The sequence below is a fragment of the Microcebus murinus genome, chromosome 4, assembly GCF_040939455.1.
Source record: "Microcebus murinus isolate Inina chromosome 4, M.murinus_Inina_mat1.0, whole genome shotgun sequence".
In the NCBI taxonomy this organism is placed as follows: domain Eukaryota; kingdom Metazoa; phylum Chordata; class Mammalia; order Primates; family Cheirogaleidae; genus Microcebus; species Microcebus murinus.
Genome location: NC_134107.1, coordinates 95,743,001 through 95,763,678, shown reverse-complemented (window position 1 = coordinate 95,763,678; position 20,678 = coordinate 95,743,001). Strand labels below are relative to the sequence as shown.

At 35.9% G+C, this 20,678-nt stretch overlaps 1 protein-coding gene across 8 annotated transcripts in view; it reads left to right on the top strand.

Moving 5' to 3' along the window:
- SIK3 (SIK family kinase 3) overlaps positions 1-20,678 on the top strand; it is a 235,311-nt gene that overhangs the window by 151,807 nt on the left and 62,826 nt on the right. For all 8 annotated transcript variants that reach the window (XM_076002538.1, XM_076002535.1, XM_076002537.1 and 5 more), the window contains one exon: positions 5,748-5,909. In XM_076002538.1, the coding sequence (XP_075858653.1) occupies positions 5,748-5,909 (162 nt within the window). The remainder of the gene's footprint in view (positions 1-5,747; positions 5,910-20,678) is intronic.

Sequence of the window (20,678 nt, the reverse complement as noted above, 5' to 3'; positions counted from 1 at the left end):
AGCCAGCCTTGCATCCCTGGAATAAAGCCTGCCTGGTCATAGTGAATTATTTTTTTGATGTGCTGCTAAATTCTATTTGCTAAAATTTTATTTAGGATTTTTGCATCTGTATTCATGAGGAATATTGGTCTGTAATTTCCTTTTTTTGTTGCGTCCTTTCCTGGCTTTTGTATCAAGGTGATATTGGCTTCGTAGAATGAGTTAGGAATGGTGTGGAATAGTTTCTATAGTATAGGTATGAGTTCATCTTTGTATGTTTGGTAGTACTCTGAAGTGTAGCCATCTGGCCCAGGACTTTTCCGTTTGGGGAGGTTGTTAATTACTGCTCCAGTTTCTGAGCTTGAGATTGGTCTATTCAGGAATTCTGTTATCTCCTGGGTGAACTTAGGGAGGTTGTATGAATCCAGGAATTTGTCCATTTCATCTTCGTTCTGTAGTTTTTGGGCATATAGTTTTTTATAGTAGTCAAATATAATGTTTTGTATTTCTATGGTGTCTGTTGTGCTCTCTCCTTTTTCATTTCTTATTGAGTTTATTAGAGTCCTTTCCCTTTGAGTCCTTGTCAATCTAGCAAGAGGGCCATCGATTTTGTTTATCTTTTTGAAAAACCAGTTTCTGGTTTGTTGATCTTTAGTATAGTTCTCTTGTTCTCCATTTCATTAAGTTCTGCTTTGATCTTCGTTATTTCTTTTCTTCTACTAGGATTGGGAATTGTTCATTCTTCTTTTTCCAATTCTTCGAGCCTATTCATTAGGTTGTCAGTATCTAAGCTTTCTGGTTTTTGGATGTGAGCATTAATTGCTATTAGTTTTCCTCTCAGGTAAGCTTTTGCTGTATCCCACCAGTTTTGGTAATAAGTATCACCTTTATCATTTTGTTCGAAGAAATTCTTGATTTCCCTCTGAATTTCTTCCTTTACCCAATAATTTTTCAATAATAGATTGTTTAGTTTCCATGATTTTGTGAGGTGTTGAGTATTTCTATAGGAATTGAACTGTAATTTTATACTATTATGGTCAGAAAAGATACAAGGTATAATTTCTATTCTTGAATTTTTTGAGATCTGATTTGCAGGCTAGGATGTGATCAGTTTTGGAGAAGGATCCATGGGCTGCTGAGAAGAATCTAAATTCAACTTTATTTGGATGGAATGTTCTATAGAGATCTGCCAGACCTTTTTTGATCAAGGGCTCTGTTCTGGTCCATTATTTCTTTGCTTATTTTCTGTTTGGAGGATCTATCCAGATCATTCAGTGGAGTGTTGAAGTCCCCTGCTACTATGGCAGTGTTGTGTAACATGGTGTTTAGGTTGGATAAGGTTTGCTTTATGTAATTGGGTGCTCCTGTATTGGGTGCATAGATATTAAGAATTGTTAAATCTTCTTGTTGGATCTTTCCTTTCACCATTATAAAATGGCCATCTTTATCCTTTTTTACTTTTGGTATTTTAAAGCTTATGCTATCTGCAAATAAGTATAGCTACCCCAGCTTTCTTTTGATTTCCGTTTGGATGATAGTTTTCCATCCCTTGACCTTGGCAGAAGGTTTTTCAGGTAGTCACCTGAGATTACCACACATGCTGCTTTTTCCCCTTTTTAGGCTGGGTTTATTTTTCATCATGAAAAATGTGGATATTCTGCCTTGTTGCTTGACCTGCTGTCAGGGTATGTTCATTTTCAGCTAGTGTTTTGCATCAGCTATGCGTCTTAGACAAATGAAGACTCTGTATGTTGAGAGTGGAAAAGTGACTTATTTTAAGAAATGTTGGCTCCCCACCACTATCCCATTAGTGGTGTACCTCTGACACTCCAGTGAAGCTACTCTAGGGAAGCTAAGACTGGCTTATGTGTGTTTTTGCTCTTTGAAAGGTTAGAATCTAAATGTACCACAAGACATTTCTTCCATAGTAAGATTGGGACAAAATTACAAACAGTGAATTCCGAAGCAAACTACTTGTGGTGCTCTAATACTTCTGAAACTTCAGAATTCATTCCCTATACTTTCGATAATATAACTTCTCATAGGGCATGTAAATCCCTTAGTATCACTAACTTCTTTTCATTTTGTGAGGACTAGCAGATAAAAAAGATTAAAGAAGTCCAATGTCAAGTCATTTATGGTAATTGGAAAGTGAGAAAGAGAACTTAGACTCTTTTGCTTTTGATAAGAGCTTGAAACAGATGAACCATTTTTTTTCTTTTTAACCGAGAGTCACCTCATCATCCCTGTCTGGTTTAGATTATTGGAGTGAAGTTGTAAAAGAAAACTTGAAATTTGCCCTAGACCTATAATGGCAAATAAATAGATAAGTTGTTAGTTGGTGGTAAAAAGAACCTCATGTAGTGTCTAACTGAGGTTTGTTCAGATTGGTGGGGGGTGGAGGGGTGGGGGAATCTAGAAATACCAGAAGCTAGGATCTTAGCTACCCTGTGGGGTGATTGGAACTGAGGATATGGGTGGTATTTGTAGCCTGGTATTTAGGAAGGCTAGTTCACTGAATTGCCTGGAAGAAGCAGAACAACTCTTTAGAGTTCTTAGCAACTGGAATTTATCCTGACAGGGTTCAGAATATATTTTAGCTTGAATAGTGAGTAGATTCAGGAGCCATTTTGTTTAATTTGCCTTCTGAAAGTACTCCAGTATTTATTCAAATGCTGTGACTATATGTTCAGTCCAGGCTGCGTTACTACTCTGGATTTCTTCACTGAAAGTTCAATACCACATTTGAACTTGAAGAATTTTTGCTGCCTGCTTATAGAGCATATGCGAATATAAAGCAGCCGTTTGTCAGTGGGCAGCTGAAAAGCGATTTTTAGCAGGGACTGAAAACCACGGCAGGCCACTGGCTTCCTGGCACACCCACTAAATCTCATAGGTTTACACTGAAAGCAAACCAAGAGGTAGGAGGTGGGGGATGAGGATAAGATGGGCAAAAATAAAAGCAATGGCTAAGATCTGAATGAGACTGAACCACTACGAGGGACCTGTATGTGGAAAAGAGCACACTGTTCCCAAAGAGGAGAAAGCTTGAACAGCAAACACAATGGCTAGGAATAAACATCTAATGTTTGCAGCTCATAATTTTTTTTTTAAAGTGATGTGTATATCTTCTTTGCATCTATAACCGTAGAAATACTGAAGGTGAATTTAGAAAAAGTATTATAGTTCAAGCTGTTTTATTCAGTACACTATCACAAATACCTTTTAACATGAACCATTAACAGTGGCAATTGATGTACAATCACCTTTAAGTATTATAGAATCCTGAGGAACTTTGTGAACCATTAACCAAATGCTTAAATATTTCCTGTATAGTATTGAGTGGACCTTTTAAAAAATGTCTTTTTAAACATCTTCAAAAGTTAAAGTTTTGTCATATATAATAACTCTTAATCAAAGTACAAGTTTATTCCCAAATATGCTATTCTTTCTTTGGCTATAGCATACAAGAGCGTTTATTTCTATTTAGTAGATCAAGAAGTGGGGGTATTGGCAGTATAAACTGGTTTGTCCAGGGACGACCAATGTGTCATTGTAGTTATAAAACAGAACTAGCTTGTATTCCACGGGCTCCTGGCCTGTGTAACAATTTTGAGAACTTTCCAATCACTTTAGGAAAACAAGGTACTTAGAAATTTATAAAGAGTTTCTTAATAAAAGAAAATCACTTATTTTGAAAATCACAAAATTAACCATTCTGCTGTATTTAAGAAGTGCTTTGATGTGTTCTGGTAATTAGTATTTACTGCCAGACGAATGTCTCTTGGGCACTTTAATTAATGGGTGGCTTGGCCAAATGAGCTTCTGATGGTAAACCTTCATGAAGGTTTATTTTTATGTTTCTCAAGAATAGCTGTCTCTTCAAAGCTCTTTAATTAGACAAAGTTTAGCAACTAAAACATATTATTAGAATAATTAGGCCTTGGGTTAAGAGAACTAGGGGGTCAAAGGACCAGGTACTGTTAGAGAATGGCCTCTTAAAATAAAACATAGCGTTCTACCTCTGATGGATGTCCAGTTCTTTAACAGCTTATGTTAAGTTACTATCTGTAGTTAGGGACTTTGTGTTGTTTAAAGTTGATATGACAGATCTCACCAGAAACCTAAACACACCAGAGTGTGGCTCATTTATCACTACCTCTGAACTCCCATAGAAAGCTATATTCTAGTCCTTTTAACATCTAAGCTGAAGACTTACTTTCTCCTTTTTTCTATTAAATTGTTAATCTTGACTATAACAGTGATTATATTTGAGAGAAATACTTCAAAGATCTTGTGCGTGGTAAACAAAAATTATAATAATTCCTCTGAGGGGGTCTTCTTAATAATTTAAATCATCTACTTATAAGAAATGTTCTTAAAGTTGCATTTGCTCTCCGGAACTTTCTGTTCTTGTGGTCAGAATGCAGTTTGAATTATTTCAAAATCTGCTGTGTGGAGGGGTCCATTATCCAACTCCATTCTTCATCCTTTCTCTGCCATTTCTTGCCCGAAGCTCTCAGTTTTGGCAGTCATTACTAGTAAATATGTTTACCCTGAACTTCCTTTTTGTGATAAAGAAAGGATATACCTGACTGGTCCTCTGGGTGAGTGAGATGTCACCAAAACAATTGGGTATTCTTACCAAAACTGCTATTGATAAGCAAACAGTAATACATTTATTATTGTCTAATCTTTCACTTTCTTACTACCTTAGGATGTCCTTTTCTCAGCTAGATCAGTTGATGAAAAGACACTACTGATGAGACTATTAGAAATTTCAAACAGAACATACTGTATCATAGCTAATGTTTCTAATCCCATCAGCTGTTATGACCTGTATGTGGTGTTGGTTTGATGAAGAACTGGGTCAAAGACATGTATGTTGTTGGTTCAGTATAAACCTACTGCCATTATTGGAAAGTTCTTGAATAATTTACTAATTAATCAAATCATTTTTATTTTTTTTTCAAATCATTTTTAAATGTCAAGTATAGTTTGATTTATGGTATTAAATATGTAAATTCTTTTGTCATACCTTAGCCAGTTAAATTATTTCATTTAAGTTGGTAGAAACTTCATGTGGTTTTTGATTGATGTAATCTGTAAAAATTAATATAATTTTAAAAGCATTTGGTAAGCCAAATAAATATAGATATAAAAATGTAGACATACTGCTATGCATTCTAGAGAACAGTGACCAAATAAGTGTGTTTTTATGTCAAATTTTTAAACTTTGAGAAAGCAGAAGAGATATTAGCCTAAACAGAATCCTATATAAAGCAGTATTTTCCCTCTTAGCAATGACTAATTTCTGTCTACTCTTTCCTAAAATGATTGATTATTGGGAGCTTGCTCTTTGACTTACCCTTTAACACAGGAAATATTTCTGATACTAATATTCATGGATGTGTTTGCTTATGCATATGTACTCCTTCGCAATGAGGATATGAAAAGGAAGGTGTTGCATGCTGTGATCCTTGAAAAATATCATTACAACCCTTAGTACTCTATTATGGTAGTATAAGTGTATTCTTATGCATACTTATGCACATCAGGGTTTATACTTCAAATACCTTGGACACTTATTATAAATGAGTTTTTATGTAATAGATACAAACCAGGACTGTAAGTTTGTTGTCCTTTTTTTGTTTCTCTTCTTTAAGTTATTCATTTGGTGGGGTTCCTTTGCATCCCTCCTCACATCCACCTTTTGAAATTACACCAGTGTCCAAAACGAGTTCTGACTGTATTCTTCTTCAACACAGACCACCTGGTGGCCCATGGTAGAATGGCAGAAAAGGAGGCTCGTCGGAAGTTCAAACAGATCGTCACAGCCGTCTATTTTTGTCACTGTCGGAACATTGTTCATCGTGATTTAAAAGCTGAAAATTTGCTTCTGGATGCCAATCTGAATATCAAAATAGCAGGTGAGAAGTTTGCTGAGGATGTGGGAATAGGGAGAAAGGAGCTTTTCCTTTGGGGTTCTGAAAGCAAAGGATTGTTTATTTCTGTCTATTCAGAAGTATTGTGAAAGTAAGGAAAATTTAAGATTTAAAAAAATAGCCTGAAAATTGATAAGCTTTCAAAATATATTTATTTTTTATATAGTATTAGCTGGAACTAGTCTGGGAAGGAAGAAAGGAAAGGGTGATATTTAAAATTATTTTATTTTCGTTGACAAGTCCTTTTTAAATAATAGGAATAAAATATGGAATAAAGTGGAAAGGAAAATTGCTAAAACTGTATAGCTTTTCACCTTCAATTGAGAAAGTTGATTTACATGACTGCTGACATAGAGCATGCTTGTTCCAAAGGCTGTAGTTTTATGGTGATTTAGGGAGAACAGATCTTATAGAGGCTCATAGGCAGTCCAGCTTTTTGTCTCCTCACATTTCACTAGTCTGCTCATCTGACAGTGCCTAAAAAGCACTTTTCACTGCCTCAATCTGCTCATGCTTCAGTTTTAGTAAACTATCAGCATTTGCTTAATGAATGCAAGCTCACCACCTATTGATAGAAGAAAGTGACTGCAGTCTATATTGAAACTATAAGTATGAAAATAAGCCATTTTTGTTTTCTGACAGTTTCCAGTATTGTGTGTCCCCCATCTCCCATTTAAAAGGGAGGACATCTCCTATAGAAAATTGAAATATAGCTATAATATGATTGTCTTGAAAAGCCAAGGTTTAAAGCAGTTCTAAAGATTTCCTCCCTTGAGTAGGGGTAGGAGTTGAGAGTTAAGATTTGTATCATATTATATAGGACGAAAACCCTAAATGTACCCTTGCAGGCTGGTAATTCTTCTGACAGTTTATTTTGTGTAGATAAGCTCCTTCACTTTTACGTCCTTGGCAATCACCTAGCTTTTTGTTTATCTCAGTTAGGCTCTTTGCTGCAGTCTTGTTTAGAACTTTCACATAGTTTGTAAGGTCTTTGCATCCTGCACTAATTCATTACATGATAGGCAGGCATTAAAGGCTTTTTTTTTTTTTTTTTTTACATAAAATCTTGTTTTTCCTTTGCTTTTAGGTCTGTTTTATTTTCTCCAAAATACTCTTACTCTAGATGCTGACAGTTCCCACAGAAGTGGGTGGTGTGAAAAGGCCTGACAATTTCAAACCCTCTTTTGTAATTATTTCTTGTAGCTTCAATTAAATTAATAGTAACAATACCTACTAAACCTGATAGTCCTTAAAAGTGTAAAATGTATTAATTTCTTATTTTTGCTGTAATAAATCACCACAAATGTAATGGCTTGAAATAGCACAGATTTATTAGCTTACAGTTCTGGAGGTTAGACATCTGAAATGAGTTGTTTTATCGGACTAAAATCAAGGCATAGGTAAGGCTGGTTCCTTCTGGAGGCTCTGAAGAGAACATCTGTTTCCTTGCCTTTTTCAGCTTCTAGAGGTCACCTGCATTCCTTGGTTCGTGCCCCTTCCTCACCTTACCCAACCTCTTGCTTCTAATGTCACATCTCCTACTCCTAACTCTGATCCCCACGATTCCCTCTTTTAAGGACCCTTTTGATTACATTGAGCCTCCCTGGCTAATCCAGTATAACGCCCCCCCCCCCAATTTTAAGAGTCTTAATTTAATCATGTTTGTAAAAGTCCATGCAAAGCAACACATTTATAAGAACAGGGGTATAGGACATAGATGTATTTGGGGGCCCATTATTCAGCCTACCACAAATGTCACTGTAGAGATCTTTGCATTATTGATTAGAGTAGTGACTTAAAAGAAGGCCCTCTTTGTATTTCGTCATTTTATTCTACCTCCACTCATCCAAGGATAAACTTTTTGTAATGTTTCCTTGGTTCTTGATTTTGAATTTAGGAACATTTTAGTTTAGTTAAGGAAAATTTCTATAGCCTTTGGATTTTGTATTGACAAACTAGAAGTAAAAGCAGAGGTCATTGATAATTGAAATTTGGAAACTCTATTGGGTAAGGAGATTTTTACATGCTTTTCTTCATTAATAGTTAAAACAAATCCAAGTAGTTACAATAAGAGCCTCTGCCTGCTGGTGTGTAATTACAGACTCCTAGGGGTGCTGGCAGCCAGCCTTGGGCTCTCTGTGTGTTAACACATATACTTTGGCAAAATTTTTAAGTTCATTAACCCAAAGTCTACATTTTTATTATTTATTTTCAGAGCAAAACAAAGAATAAATGACTTTTAATTTGTGGCCTGCTACAATATCCAACATTATCTTTGCTCATACATTCTTTCTCTTACATGGCATTGTTACTCAGTTTCTCAGTCATTGCCTGAACTTCCTTTCTTGCATGCAAAAATGAGATGGAATTCTCACTTTCACCTGCCAAGTCTTTGAACTTAATGGACCAGTGGGAGAAATGCTTCTAGTTGAAGCTGACTAGAACATGACTAATTTTGGAGAGGTAGGTTGGATGGTTTTGACAGGGTACGATCAGAAAGGTAATGAAATCAACTTTAATTCTGAAAGCTAAAAGTAACTTCAGATCCCTGATCTTTTCAATGGCCTTTTTTTAATATATAAAGTATTATAAATCTTTTTTATGTTACAATAGCAAATTAACTTGGAACTAGTGAAAATTTAGATTGGGATACATAAGAAATTCATGTTTTCCTTATGCCACTGTTTACCTAAGTGGTTTTAAGACAATCATGCATCTTGTTTGATACAGAAGATGAATAAATTGTTCTGGGGATGTCTGTGTGTCCATTAATTATTTTTTATTTTTTGTATTAATGTGGCAGTTTATATTTGATATTATAAAAATCTCACTATTACAAATGCCCATGCTAGTGCTAGCCCTCTCAGAGAGAATGTGTGTTACCTAGACATGAGGGTAAATGTCAGTGATTGGTATTATAAGATTCAGCTTAGCACAGTGGCACATGTCTATTGTCCCAGCTACTGACTGGGGAGGCTAAGGAGGGAGGATCACTTGAACCCAGGAGATTGAGTCCAGCCTGGGCAACATAGTGAGATCCTACCTCAAAAAAGTTAAGATACAGCCATCATGTTATAGTTTTATGATTTAAATCCTTTCTTATGATTTTTTGTTCTAGTTCTGTTTCTAGAGAGGAGAATAGCTTAGTTTTCTTTCTGGTTTTAGAATTTAAAAATTCTTCTTAATGACAGTAGTAGACATGTCTTCTGTAGAATTTTTTAAAAGTTGTTTCTATAATGAATAATACAGAATAAACATTGATCATTTTCAGAAATAAAGAATTTTATTTCTGGAAGGCACATTTACCCAGTCTAGAACTAAGAATTTGAGGTGGTGCTCTGGGAATCTTATCTGTGGTTAACAAAGTCTCCTTGCTCAGGTGGCACTGAAGAGAAAAAAGAAGTGGGAAACATGACTCCAGCCCGTAAGAATTCACAGTCTATTTGGGCAGCAAATGTTTAGACCTTTGGAAAGTTAAAAAAGACCAAAATTATGCCTTGCACATATATAAAATACTTCACAAAGCATTTTCACATATATCACTTAATTTTATCATTTTTGGCATGTAAATATAGCTTGTTAGAAAACATTAAAATCCCTTCATCTTCTGGCACATTTAACTTTCCCAAACTTTGAATTTCTTATAAAGAATACCCAAACAATTTTTTTTTCATGTAGAGAATCCCAATGCTGGGGAAAGAATACGATTCTTGGCCTCTAACCTCAGGTGTATGAGGATCTGCAGAGGTGCCCATGAAGGACTGAGAAGGCACAACATGGTTCTTTCAGCATATAGCCTGCGTCCTTGGGGGATGGTGTGTTTAACAGCTACCAAATTATATTTCAATACGATAGGAGACATGTTACAAGGCACATCGTAATTCATTATCACATAAATTGTACAGTCTAATAAGCACAGGAGTTCCCAGGTTGAAGAGAACACTTAAGTTTGTAAAGCTCCATTAGATCATAAATTCCATACAGACTAGGGCCATATCCTGTTTGTTTCACCCCCACTGCCTAGCACATACCAGTTCTATAGTAGGTGCTCCTTAGCTTTGTTGATCTGAACTTTAGGCAGTGTAGATGAGGACATTAATACCCTATTGAGGACATGACATTTACGATGAGTCGTAAAGGATGATAACATACACAGGTGGAGAGTGGAGAATTCCAGCAAACGTTAACAAAGTACCTGCTATGTGTGGACCTGATCTAGGTACTGGGTACAGCAGCAGATAAAATGGTCCCCAGGAACTAACATCCTGATAGGGGGAGATAAACAGTAAACACAAACAAATAAGCTCTCATAAGGGCTGTGAAAAAGATAAAATCGAGAAATGTGACAGAATGACTTGTGGGAGAAGACAGTATTTTAACCAGGATACTCAGAGCCTTCCAAGCAGAAGGAAGAGCAATGCAAAGACCTGGGAGAGGTGAGTTTAACGTATTTGATGGGTAGGAGAAAGCCAGCATGGCTGGAGGTAATAAGAAGGGGGATAGAAGGAGTTGGGGTGAGAGAGATGGGGTGGTAAGGATGTGGGGTTTTATTTTGGTTCCAGCAGGCAGCTGAGTTGGAGCTGCATGAGCAACAGTAGAATGCACATGGCATGTTTGCAAAAAAGGTGAAGCAGCTTAGTAGAGGGACACCTCATGTAGGGGAATTATGCCTGAGAAAGCAGGAGGAGTAGATGTTTATGCTGGATTGTGGAAGTATTTGAACATAGGCTCAATAAACTAAATTCAAGATAGATAAGGAAAAAGATGAGAGTTAGGGGAAAGGGACAGGAAGGCAATAGAAGACCAGTTAAAGGCTGTGAAATGGTAAAATACTGCATAAGAGTGGTGGAAGTAGACATGGAAAGGGCAACAAATGTAAGAGATAAAGCAAAGAAGAATTTCTAGGACCGGTAACCAAGCAAATAGGGTCCAGTCAAAGATATGTTTATAAATGGAAAAATCAAATTTTTTTATTGTTGGATTATATTAAGCTATCAAAGAAAAATGATGTTGTCTTATTCCTTAGTGGTTGATATACTGCTGTTTGAAAGTAATTTTAATGCCCTTGTCACCAAAGATTAAGTAGAGATATTTCTATATTTTAAAAAGATTGCCTAAGAAAAAGCTGAAATGTAGCCAGTTTACTCCCTGAAAAAGTTTTTTCAAATACTCAGACTTTATGAGAATGTTTTGAAAATTGTGGAAACTTTTTTTTTTAACCTAAGAAACTTGGAAACTTTTTTCTTTAAATGTCGGCTCCCAGAATGGTCTCCATGAGATAGTTTCCACTCCCGTGTTATTGTTTTAGTTGGCAATCAGTAGACAGCAAAGATCTGAAGTACAACTACAGAAAAGCCAATATTTCGGAAAGAATTTTCAGAGTGCATGGATTTAAGGTACTGTGGAAATTTTTGACCTTAGTGTAGTGAGAGCTAGACTTTTTTTTTTTTTTTGAAATTGAGAAATTGAAGCATTTTATAAGTCAGTTGACCTTTCGTCCTCAGTGTGAATATTCTGAGATACCATCATATAGAATAAACAGGTTGGAAACCTTGGATTTCTGAGAACACTTCTATAGTGTGGTGATTGAGAATGTCTCTGACTAGTCGTAGGAAATAGTTATGCAGCATTTATATTGATCCAAATTTTATTTCATGATCCTAACACTATTTATTTGTCATTCAGTGTACCTCCCAGGTTGACATGTCAATAAATTGAGACCCAGACAGGCCATTGTAACTGTCCTGAATTTAGATCATAATAGAACCTAGGAATTTTAACATCTCAATTTGTGTACTTATCCTGAAATGGCATGTAATCCTCAACTAGAAACTACTAAATAACCTTAATATATGTTGACCCTTGAGAAATAAAATTTGAAAAATGATCTCTTCCTTATCTTACTCCCAAGACTAGAATTTTACAAATGAACAGTTAAGGTACCTTTATTCAAAAGGCATTTCAGGTACATAGTTGATTTATTTTGTATGAAAAAATTCTAAAGTTAAAATTCAAGGCTGGGCGCTATGGCTCACACTTGTAATTCTAGCACTTTGGGAGGATGAGGTGGGAGGATTGCTTGAAGCCAGGAGTTTAAGACCAGCCTGGGAGACATAACCAGACCCTGTCTCTACAAAAAAATTTTTTTTAAATTAGCTCGGTGTGGTGGTGTGTGCCTGTAGTCCCAACTACTCAGCAGGCTGACGCAGGAGGATTGCTTGAGCCCAGGAGTTAGAGGAGGCAGTGAGCTGTGATCATGCCACTGCACACTAGCCTGGGCAAAAGAGCAAGACCCTGTCTCTAAAAAATAAGTTAATCAAATGAGCAGATTTTTGTCAGAGTTTCAGGTTATATGTTAGCTCTTACTGCTCTTGAAAAGTGATTGCGTTTTGCTAGTATCGAGAACAATTCTATGTTTATAGGGGTTCACTTCACAATAGCTATGCTACCAATGCAGAAACATTGCTTCTGAGATATTCCCACTGTGGTTTCCCTAATAGCAGAGGAGAATGAACGCATGCAGGGTAGGGTGTGTGGGATATTGATTACATAATCTGAAATGGCCCACTTTAAACACATCTTTAATCACATGCTTTAACTTTAAAAATCATATACGCTTTGTGTTCTACTGAATATTGTCTCTATATTTGTTTTAATATTAGAATTACTAACTTAGTTTAACATAGAAAACAGTTGATGTAGAAATATCCATTCTGTTTAACCTATAGCTTCACATAACTCTGGGCACACTGAAGTATTACACCTGAGGTTAGGTAAACATATACCAGTTTGAGAAACTGAGAATAAAGAATTTTATTCTCAACCATAGGTTCCTCTTACACAAACTTCTCGTTTGTACATCATGACTTCTCTAATACCTTTCCTCAACCTCGAGGATTTTCATGCCCGTATCTATTAATTGCAAGTTACTTACTCTGGGAATAATTTTAAAAAGAGGAAATTGGAGGTTGAGAATAGAAAAGGAAAGGAAAATAAGGCAGAAAAGAAATGGAATCTTTGCTTTGAGGCGTTGGGCAAAAGAAAAGAAACTGGGAAAAGAAGCATGAGCCTGCCTGAGAGCTTGCCTGCTCCATCCATGGGAGAAGGGAGCTGAGCTCAGTGTAGGAGGGTTTAGGACAGTAAGTGCTTTTGACCTGCCAGAGCATCTCAAAATTTCACATTGCTCTTTGTCTCTAGGACCATGCTGGGAATGGCATTTAATAAAATGTGAGTTGATAAGTCTATGAGGTGTTAATTAGCCTGTGTATTATGGACATACTGTGGAATGATTAAATTTAATCATTAAATTTAATCATTCCACAGTATATGCATTATCATGACATTATATTATATCCCATAAATACATGCAATTATTATTTATCAGTGAAAAATAAAATTAAGCATAATTAAATAAAATGTGTATATGTGGTGATTAGAAGCCAAAGTTACATCTTAATCTATGTAATATCTGGAACAAAGAAAAATAAATTTAGCAGCATCTTATTGAAGCTGTAGAAATCAATTTTGAAAAATCTCTAGCAAGCAAGGGATCATTAAAGGAAATTAGGTGTACACTTACCTATAGTTTCTAATTTAAGATGTTTTAAAAGAGCATTTATATTCTATTTCAGGTGTTGTTTTACTTGTTTTACTTCTAGTAGATGTAGAGACTATAAGAACTTTTATAAGTCTACTCAAGACCATGTTTCCCCAACTCTATATTTCCTATAAGATTATAAACTCAACTACAAGTTGATGTTGTTTAGAGGCTAACAAATCACCTAGAGTACTCCTTCTCACTAATTCTGAAGAAGTCTGTATTGTGTTGTATAAAGTATAATAAAACTTAAATTTAAAGGGATATCAAAAAAGAGTAAGTGATTTCCTAGTCAGGCCTTTGCTAAGTGACAGAATATTAGTAAAAGTCCCCATTAGTCCAAAATCTGGTTCTCACTTGTATAAGTCCTGAACTGTATATTCCTTTATCAATCAGTTAGTTCTCTGGAAATGGTCAGAGAGTGAGTATAATGTTGATATCTATTTTCTTAGTGTCAAATTGAGAAAAACTCAGTTTGCTAGTGGAAGGCATGGGCATTTCATCTGGTCTTCCAAAAACATATAGATTCATGTAATCTTTGGCTTTTTTTGCTGAGGCTATACACAGACCACCCTTAATTTAACCCCTCAAGTAGTATACAGGATCTTTTCCTAGCCAGCGATTTCTGAATCCTCAGAGGTTCTCAATGTTCCTGGAGATTCACATTATAAAAAGTGATAATGACTTCTCTTGCCTTTCTACTGTTTAGAAGTTATTATATAAAATGGGCTGTGCACGGTGGCTCACGCCTATAATCCTAGCACTCTGGGAGGCCAAGGCGGGTGGATTGCTCAAGGTCAGGAGTTCGAAACTAGCCTGTGCAAGAGTGAGACCCGTCTCTACTATAAATAGAAAGAAATTAATTGCCCAGCTAATACATATAGAAAAAGTTAGCCGGGCATGGTGGCGCATGCCTGTAGTCCCAGCTACCCGGGAGGCTGAGGCAGGATTGCTTGAGCTCAGGAGTTTGAGGTTACTGTGAGCTAGGCTGACACCACGGCACTCACTCTAGCCTGGGTAACAAAGTGAGACTCTGTCTCAAAAAACAAAACAAAAATAAAATGATTACGTCTTCCCACCCTCCTTAAATAGAATTGTTTGAGAACTTCTGACTATAAATCAAGTGAGTCTCCCTGCTAGCAGGGGCTAATAAACATGTTTACAATTCATTCTGTTTATTACTCAGTTGAAGTAGTTGGCTACCATGATAGTTTTGACCAGGATGCGGTTTTTAAATTATATTTTATTAAATTTATATCTATTATGGACCATTGGACTGTATAAAGCATAAGGAATAGTAATGTTGAAATTCAAATTGATGAGAAGAAAAATGATAGTTCTATGCCTCAAGATAAACTGCACCAAATTCATGAATTGTCTCCATTTGATCATCATTCTTATATAGTACATTGAAATGTGTTCCTAGGGCCTCAAAAAACAAAATTTTAAAAATTGTATACTACATGCATATGCACATAATATATACACACTGCATATATATAACATACATATTTTATACACACATATATCCATATCTGTATCTCTGTATATTATATCCAGTTTGATTTATTAGAAATAAAAACTGTCCACATTCATAGTGTATTATTTGCAAAGAAGTGCTTATAAATAATGGCCAAAAACTTGCTAATCCATTTCATCATTTAAAAACAAAACATGAAAATAATTCAAATAAATAAGCTTGGTTTTTAGATTCAAATATGTAAGTATTTCAAATACTAGTCATGAAAAGTTTTCATCTATTTTGGGTATTATAATCTCAATATATATGTGGATCCCAAACTAAGCATGATATATCAATTGTACTTATTTTTTATTTTTTTTTGAGACTGGGTCTTGCCTCTCTTGCCTGGGCTAGAGTGCAGTGGCATCATCATAGCTCACTGCAACCTCAAACTCCTCAGCTCAAGTGATCTTCTGCCTCAGTCTCCCAAGTAGCTGGTACTATAGACATGTACCACCATGCCTGGCTAATTTTTCTATTTGTAGAGACAGGGTCTCATTCTTGCTCTGGCTGGTCTTGAACTCCTGACCTCAAATGATCTTCCCACCTTAGCCTCCCAAATTGCTAGGATTACAGGCGTAAGCGATCGCTTAAAGTCACACCTTTATAATAAAGCATGCAAAACCAAGAAAAATATTTTAAAAATTTCTTTTGGGGGAGGTTTTTAAGATAATACATTTCTTTGAAGGGAGCTTGTGAGTCAAAATAGTTGGAAAATACTGGATAACTGTATAATTAAATAGCATACAGTTTTCTTTACATTCTAATCCAAGTATAACCTTGGTTTTCTTGATCAGATTGAGAGATTCTCTAAACTCCTGTTAGAATCTTCAGGAAAACTCCTTTTCTCTATTATATACTAATTATCCCCAGAACTTTTTCTTAGAACTCATATGATGATTATAATTACATAGTTAGATGTGTACTTGTTTTGTGTATATCTCCCCCTACTGGACTAATCTGCTCCATGAGGGTAGGGGCAGTGTCTGTCTTGTTTACCTTGTACTTAGAACACATTTGTGGTACATCAAAAAACTGGTGGCTGGGCGTGGTGGCTCACGCCTGTAATCCTAGCACTCTGGGAGGCCGAGGTGGGCGGATTGCTCGAGGTCAGGAGTTCAAAACCAGCCTGAGCAAGAGCGAGACCCCGTCTCTACTATAAATAGAAATAAATTAATTGGCCAACTAATATATATAGAAAAGATTAGCCGGACATGGTGGCACATGCCTGTAGTCCCAGCTACTCAGGAGGCTGAGGCAGGAGGATTGCTTGAGCCCAGGAGTTTGAGGTTGCTGTGAGCTAGGCTGACACCATGGCACTCACTCTAGCCTGGGCAACAGAATGAGACTCTGTCTCAAAAAAAAAAAAAAAAAAAATTGATGAGGGGAGTACTTTACTCCTATTATTATATTTACACATTACTTTTCAGATGAGTTACATTTCAGATATCTGCTCATTTGAATTATGTTTATTCTATTAGCTTTGACTACCTGCTGTTAATGTCTAGGTAACGCCTTAGAGCTTCTTAAATGACAGTTGTATCTTTTCTCCAAAAGTAGGCTTCTGCTTATAGACCAAATATCTTTTTTTTCTTTTTTGAGACAGAGTCTCGCTTTGTTGCCCAGGCTAGAGTGAGTGCTGTGGTGTCAGCCTAGCTCACAGCAACCTCCAACTCCTGGGCTCAAGCAATCCTCCTGCCTTAGCTTCCCGGGTAGCTGGGACTACAGGCATGCGCCACTATGCCCGGCTAACTTTTTCTATATGTATTAGTTGGGCAATTAATTTCTTTCTATTTATAGTAGAGACGGGGTCTCGCTCTTGCTCAGGCTGGTTTCAAACTCCTGACCTCGAGCAATCCACCTGTCTCAGCCTCCAGGAGTGCTAGGATTACAGGCACGAGCCACCGTGAGGGCCCAAATATCTTAATTTTTAATTTGGAAAATATTGTTATCGTACCTATATACCTTATTTCCATTTGGTATCATTAATTTGTTAAGAATTTAAGGGGACTTTGATTCATCATGTTCTATAAAAGGCACACTACAATTTTGTATAGTATACTTACCTGTCAGTATTAGACATTTACTTGATTGAATGATTGGACTTACATTGTTTTAATTGGCACAATTTAAAATCATTACTATAATAGTACTCATTAATGTTTTTAAGAATTGCAATGAATATTGCTTGCATGCATTATAGAAAGTGTCTCACCCTTTTCTTTATATATCTGTTCAATACTGAGTTTGATGAAAAGATCCTCTGTTGGGGAGGGATTTTTGTTTTTTGGGTTTCTATGAGAAGGATTGGGTCATCCTATCTATAATAGAGTGGAGAAGAATGGTTTATTACCTTATTTAAAAATGGCTGAGTTCAGTGATCCCCTCTGCTAAGGAGTTTGGGGGGAAATACCTAACTTATTCAGTTAAAATGCCAAACTAATGCTTGTCCACATCATCCTCACACCCCAATAAGCAGATTACTTGATTTTTCTTCCATGAAGAAATTTTCTCTTATGTATATATATGCTAGGCTGACTCAGTAGCTTTTGGCATTACTTCTCTATTAGCTCCTAGTGAGGAAGTTCAGCCAGAGGTTGAAGTGATTGGTAAATACGGAGGACTTCCCAAGATCCATTTTTAAGAGTGAACTGATATTGTGACTCGTGGGAACTTTGAAACTCTTTCTTCATCACTACCATAATTCTGAGATCCACACAGTTGACTCCTGTTCAATTCCAAATAAAGGTTTTGGGTCACATGATTTCTAGACTGGTAATATTGTATAGGAAAAGCAGATTTAGTTCCTTATTTATGTCATGTTCCTGTTAAAATACAGATTTTAAAAGTCTGTATAACAATTTAAATCCTCTTTATATTGTGTTATTATCTCGGTGTCGATCTTTGGTTCTCTGAGTCATTTCTAACAAGAACACCTAGCAGCTTGTTCTCCTATTCTCCTTTAAATCCATGGAGAAATTAGTCAAGGGTCAAAATTATTTCTGTTCTTTGTCTTTGTCTCTAATTGTAATTGCAGTAATTGGGGTTGTAAGTCTACAGAAGCTTTCATATTTGAAAACATGAAGGATCTTGTCACAGTGTTTTCTGGTGAGATTGTTCATTTAGGATAAATAAATCTTTCCCCCCTTCACTTTTTCCCTCTGCTTCCCACTTCCAAGCTGTTTACAAGGAATTGAAGCACACGTTGTTACCCTTGGAAGGAGAAAGGTTGGCTGTCAGTCTTTTCTGCACTGTATTGGCTTCACACAGATACTGAGAACATTAGAACTGGCTGAAGGTTGTGCCTAATCTCTTTACATCTGCTTCAAATTGTTCTTTGGTCAGCCAAAAAACAAGTCAAGGGTATTGCTCTGAAGTGGTGAACCAAATAAGAAAATTTCCTGTTGCAGTTGTCCTGATTTTTAAATTAGTACCACCCGTTCTTCCCTCTCTCCTCTTTCCACATACACATATCCAGTTGATGATATACTTATTTTTAGGGATATCAATATTACTACCTTATATAGCTCCAGGCTCCTGATCTTACCCAGAACAAAGAATTTCAAGTCTCAAAATTGATAGTAAGCTCTGGCATTTAAACCATCCTTGAAGAAAGACATACGGTTCAAATTAAAGTCTGCTGCTCAGTATTAAGAGAAAGGGAAGTTGCCATTTCAGCCTGCAGACAAATGCTAACCAACCAGGGTGTTGGGGGTTAGAAGAGAGACTTAAATTATATTAAGATCCAGTTATGAGAGGAGAAATCAATGACCGACCATAGGCCACATTGAAGAGAACAACTGCACTCCACCCATTACAGCTTCTGTTGTGTGGGTGTGCGTATCCATCTTAACTAGTTTCTTCTGTTGTTTCTCCCTATTCTTCCTGTAACTCTTTAGAATATTTATCATTTTACTGTTGAATTTGTAGGTCATAAATCTCTCCCATTGTCATTAAGTATACAGTATGGGATATAAACTGTTTTTATTGGCATTGGTACCTGAGAATTATCTGAAACTAACTGCTTGGTGTTTTAGTTTTTATTGTTCAAGATGATGTTTTGTAAGTCTTTATATTTAAAATAAAAAATTTTAATTATGGAATTATAAGCATATATGATAGGAAATTTAAACAACAAAAGATTTTTAAATATTCAAATTATAATCCCACCTCTAAAACTACTGTTATCATTTTGAATACATTTCCTTTTGTCTTTTTTCCTATGCATGTTTTCCATAATTATAATCAGTATATATACAATTTTATATGCTGCTTTTATCCCTTGTATCAAATGTTTTTCTCATTCTGCTCCAATCATCATCATTTTTAGTGATTTTATATCAAGTAGGTATACCATAATTTACTTATCCCATATTGTTTTAGAATCATAGTAATTCTTGACAGGGCTTCGGTGTAAGCACCCCCCACCTTGGCATTTATTAGTGCACTTCAAAACCACAAAGTGTATTTAACCTTTTGAACTCACACTGAATCTTTTCTTTGCCTTAAGTTCCTGTGTTATTTTTTTGTTCTCATTTTTTACTTATATTGCAGTTGTCACTCTTTTGTATTTTTTCCTTTATATTTAACCAGCATTTGGCCTATTAGAGTTCTTCACCTTGAGCCATATTAACAGAACTTCAGTTTATGATAGTGTAGTTTATTGGTGTCCCCTCGAACCTAATCAGTTAGAATGGTTAGAATAGAATCAGTTAGAACAGGCACTCTCTGTTTCTCTTTCCTAGGCTGGCTCAAGCTGGGGTAGTACAGCACTCCAGTGTTCCCGTTGACAATATTAGCTCTGGAATGCTGAAAGAAGACAGTTACAAAATGCAAAGTGCCTGTGGTTTTAAGAAATGATTAGGCTCTGCTCATTCTCTAACTTGTTACCTGTGGGATATGAAGGATTAAAGATTGGAGTCAGAAAAAAATGTTCTAAAAAAAAAGTTAGGGGGAGTTAAGATTATCTGAAAGAATTACCAAAACCATGTCAACTTTCAGTTATCCAGTTTTCTTACAAAAAATACTTCCCAGGTTTTGGGTTTTTTTTTTCTCTCCTTTTCTAACCATTCATGTTTTTTGAGTTATTGAGAAAGTTATTTTGTGAGTCTAAGAGTAATACGGATACTTTTAACCACATGAACTGCTTATTATTTATACCTAATTGCCATTTTGGTACTAAAATGATTATACCTATTATTAAAATATTTATTCTTCCTTTAAAATTGTATTAACTATAACTATAAATTTTATCATTGTATATAAAATCCTGTGAGTTTGCATAGTTTTTCTTCATATAGAATTATTGCTGTTTTCAACAAAAACTTAAGTGGGATCTCTGTTGTAGCAAGTAGTTCCCAATTCCTACACTCTGAGTTCTCATATACTCTTTCAGTTTCCAACCGTATCTCTCTTTTCTTCTTTTTCTCCCTCCCTCTCTATTCTTAGTTGATCAGTGACTCATTTGTAGGATATTTATTAAGTGCCTTCTCTTCCACCAGGCACTGTTTTAGGCCCTAGAAAATCAGTGGTGAGAAAATCCTTGCCCCCAAGAGCCCCAGTGATTGCGAGTTTAGATTTTGGTGAAATGGCTCCGAATGGCAAGAAATAGAAGTGGGGGAGAAAAAGAGAGCTA